The sequence below is a fragment of the Trypanosoma grayi genome, assembly GCF_000691245.1.
Source record: "Trypanosoma grayi strain ANR4 Tgr_989_V1, whole genome shotgun sequence".
NCBI lineage: Eukaryota > Euglenozoa > Kinetoplastea > Trypanosomatida > Trypanosomatidae > Trypanosoma > Trypanosoma grayi.
The window spans coordinates 1-3,096 of NW_008826608.1; the positions used below are offsets into that span (position 1 = coordinate 1).

At 60.7% G+C, this 3,096-nt stretch overlaps 1 protein-coding gene across 1 annotated transcript; it reads right to left on the minus strand.

Annotated features, from left to right (window-relative positions):
* Positions 1-729: 729 nt before the first annotated feature.
* DQ04_09891000 (NUC156 family protein) lies at positions 730-2,709 on the minus strand (the record flags this gene model as incomplete). The annotated part of the gene is made up of 1 exon (XM_009316085.1): positions 730-2,709. The coding sequence occupies one exon, from the start codon at positions 2,707-2,709 to the stop codon at positions 730-732; it is 1,980 nt and encodes a 659-aa protein (XP_009314360.1).
* Between the last annotated feature and the right edge of the window lie 387 nt (positions 2,710-3,096).

Genomic DNA, 3,096 nt, shown 5'->3' on the forward strand with positions numbered 1-3,096 from the left:
TGGTGCTGCTGCTGGTGGTGCTGCTGCTGGTGGTGCTGCTGCTGGTGGTGCTGCTGCTGGTGGTGCTGCTGCTGGTGGTGCTGCTGCTGGTGGTGCTGCTGGGGCTGGTGCCGGTGATAGTGGAAGGTCTCCCTCCTCCACATTAGCAGCCAACGAAGCCATGACGACGTCAGGGAAAACGACGAACAGTAAGACGAGCCAAGACTGCAGAAGAAACGCCAATGGGCGTTGCCGCTGCAGACGGGACGGTGCTCGCCGCATTGCAGAGGGGGAATATGCACTAAATAAGGAATGTCGTATTCAAGCCGCCCCCCCCCACAATTTCCTCGCGCAGAATCAGGCAAAGAATGAAGGATTGCAAAAGACGTAAGAGAAGGGGAAGAGAAAGAAGAAATAAACGCTGCGGAACCACGAGAAATGCGCGACACGTGTTTCGTGCCAACGACGCCACCCCACCTGACCAGACGGCATCACTTGTGTCCTCTGTGTTATGGGCGCTTAATCGAGACGGCTTTGCCCCCTTCCCGCTTCACCTTGCTTCCCCCACTGCTCCTCCTCCTTCTCCTCCTTTTCTTCTTCTTCTTCTTTCGTCTCACCCTCACCTCTTCCACTGCCTTCGCACCGGAGCCGGGCCCTTTCCTCTTTTCTTTTTTTGTGTCTTTTATTATCCATCGCGTCTCCCTCTCCCCAACACTAATTCCTTGTTTCTTTTTTTGTTGTTGTTTTGGCTTAAAGGTACGCCTCCAGCGCCGCGGTATCGGCGCGGTCGGCGAGCGTGCACGCGAGAGAGAGGCGGACGTGCGCACCCTCGCCGTCTGTCGTCAGCATGCGGCGCACCACGTCACGGGGCAGCGGAAGGCGGATGTGGATTTCGTTCGACGCCCGCATCGCAGCCTCGCTGCTCTCCACGACGCCGAAACATGAGAACGGAAACCCCGCCGGCATGTCCGCCAGGCACCGATAATTCTTCTTCAGCTGCTGCTGCTGGTGTTGTTGCTTCGTGGCGGCAGCGGCGGGTACAATGCGGAAGGAAAGGGCCACCACGCTGTGCTCCAGCGCCGCGCACACTGCTTCCTCCGTCATGCTTCGAGCATCCGCCACGTCGGTAAACACAATCGCCTCGAACTGACTCAGCATCCCCTTGAAGAGTGTGGTTGTCGTTTCTGCTTCCGCAAGATGCGCCTCGGATCCCTTTGCCCGCCGCTTCGTCATTTCCACCGCCTCGTAATAGTTGAAGATCGGGGCCAACTGTTGCTGCCACATGGCGTGGCGAAGCGCGGAAGCCTTGGGCTGCATACTACGCCGCAGCATCCCCTCATCCCGCTTCACCTGCACCGTATGCACCGTCCCACACCACTCTGTAGCAGAAGCAGCAGCAGCAGCAGCAGCAGCGCCGCGGTTGTCTGTAACGCGATGCGGATGCGGGAATCGACCAACCACTTGGGATCGCGCCGCACGGTGTACAAGAAAGCGGTTGTGCAGCACCTCCGAGTTGAGGCCGTTAGCGGGGTGCATAAGCACCTCGCTGTCGCGCGCCCACCGCTGCTCGCGCTCCTTCACCAGGTGAATGATGTGCCGCGGTTGCAGGCGGCGTATCGCCTCCACCGTCATGCGGCGGCCGGTGCTGAGCACCCACCCGTGTGTGTTTACCACGACGGGATACCGTCGCTGTAGCAACTCCACAACGGCGCATAGCCGCTCCACTGCAGCTGCAGCAGCGAGCGGGCAGCGCAGCCGCGCACCACCGAGGTAGTGTCCGCGCACCAACTCTACACACGCGGTGTCGCTTGGACGCAGCAACGGGCGGCACACACGGTGCAGAGAGAGCGTGCCCGGCGGCCCAAACTCCGGCCGGCCGAGGTCAAGGTCGAGCCAGTAGCACACACCATGTTGCGAGAGCAGACCGTTCGCAAGAAAGCGGGCGAGCGTCGACTTGCCAATGCCCTGCGAGCCCAGCACTACAACGGTGCCGTTGTTGTGCTTTATAATGGCGGGGATGACTTCCGGCAACAGCGCCGCATCGATGCCAGGCTCGTGGCGCCGCGCAACAAAGCGCGGCACGTCGATGAAGGCATCTGCTGGTAACTCCTCCACCTGCTGCTGTTGCTGTTGCTTCTTTTGGTTCTGCTTCTTCTGCGGGCACCGCTTGAAGAAGTGCCGGCGTGTCGGTGGCACGCCGCACGGATCGTACGGCTGTACAATGAGCACGACACTTGGCAGCTTGCTTGCAAAGCGACCCCGCCACGACGCGACGGTCGCCTCCACCCAGTTCCAATCAATGGTGCCAAACACCTCCACGTTGTCGTTGTTGTCATCCTCATTTGCCCCGGTGTTATTCTCATCATCATTATCATCACCAGCAGCAGCAGCAGCAGCAGCAACATAACTGTTTCCTGGCAGTGGTGAGGGCGGCACGACAATGATGGGGCCGTCAAGTTGTTGTTGTTGTAAGCGCACCGGCACCGGCAGCGACTCCAATCCTGCGCTCTTGTTTTTGAGGCGCGTCACTGGCGTCATGACGACCTTCTGTGTGTCGCTGTGCAGCACAATTTGCTTCCTGCCTATGTAGAAACCGCCAACGGCGACCTCGCCGATGCCAAAGCCCATCACACCGCAGGGGCCTTGGATGGTGATGGGACCGTTGAGACACAGCAGTGTGTGGTGGCACGGATCCGCGCCATGGCGACCGACGTGTGTCTCGAAGAACATTGTGCCGTAGCGGTAACGGCGGTCGCCCACGGGGTTAGCGGCAACAGCGGGGGCAGCGGAGGGGGGCCCGCCGTTCTCACCGGTGGTCCTCCCCACACTCTGCTGCTTCTGTTGCTGCTGCTGGCGGCGGCGGCGCTCAAAGAGGCCAAATCCCGCCGGGGCGGCACCCGCAACACATGTGGCGCTCGCATCCTCATCTGCTGCTTCACTGCCGGTGGTGTCGCCGTCCTCCTCCTCTTCATCGCCTTCGGCACCATTCTCCTCCTCATCCTCATCCTCATCCTCCTCGTCTTCGTCCTCTCGCAGAAGCGAGTCGCTGGCGGAGTCGAGCTCGTCACTACCGTAGCCGGCGAAGTGCCGTTCAATCTCCCGCTCCTGCCTTGCCGC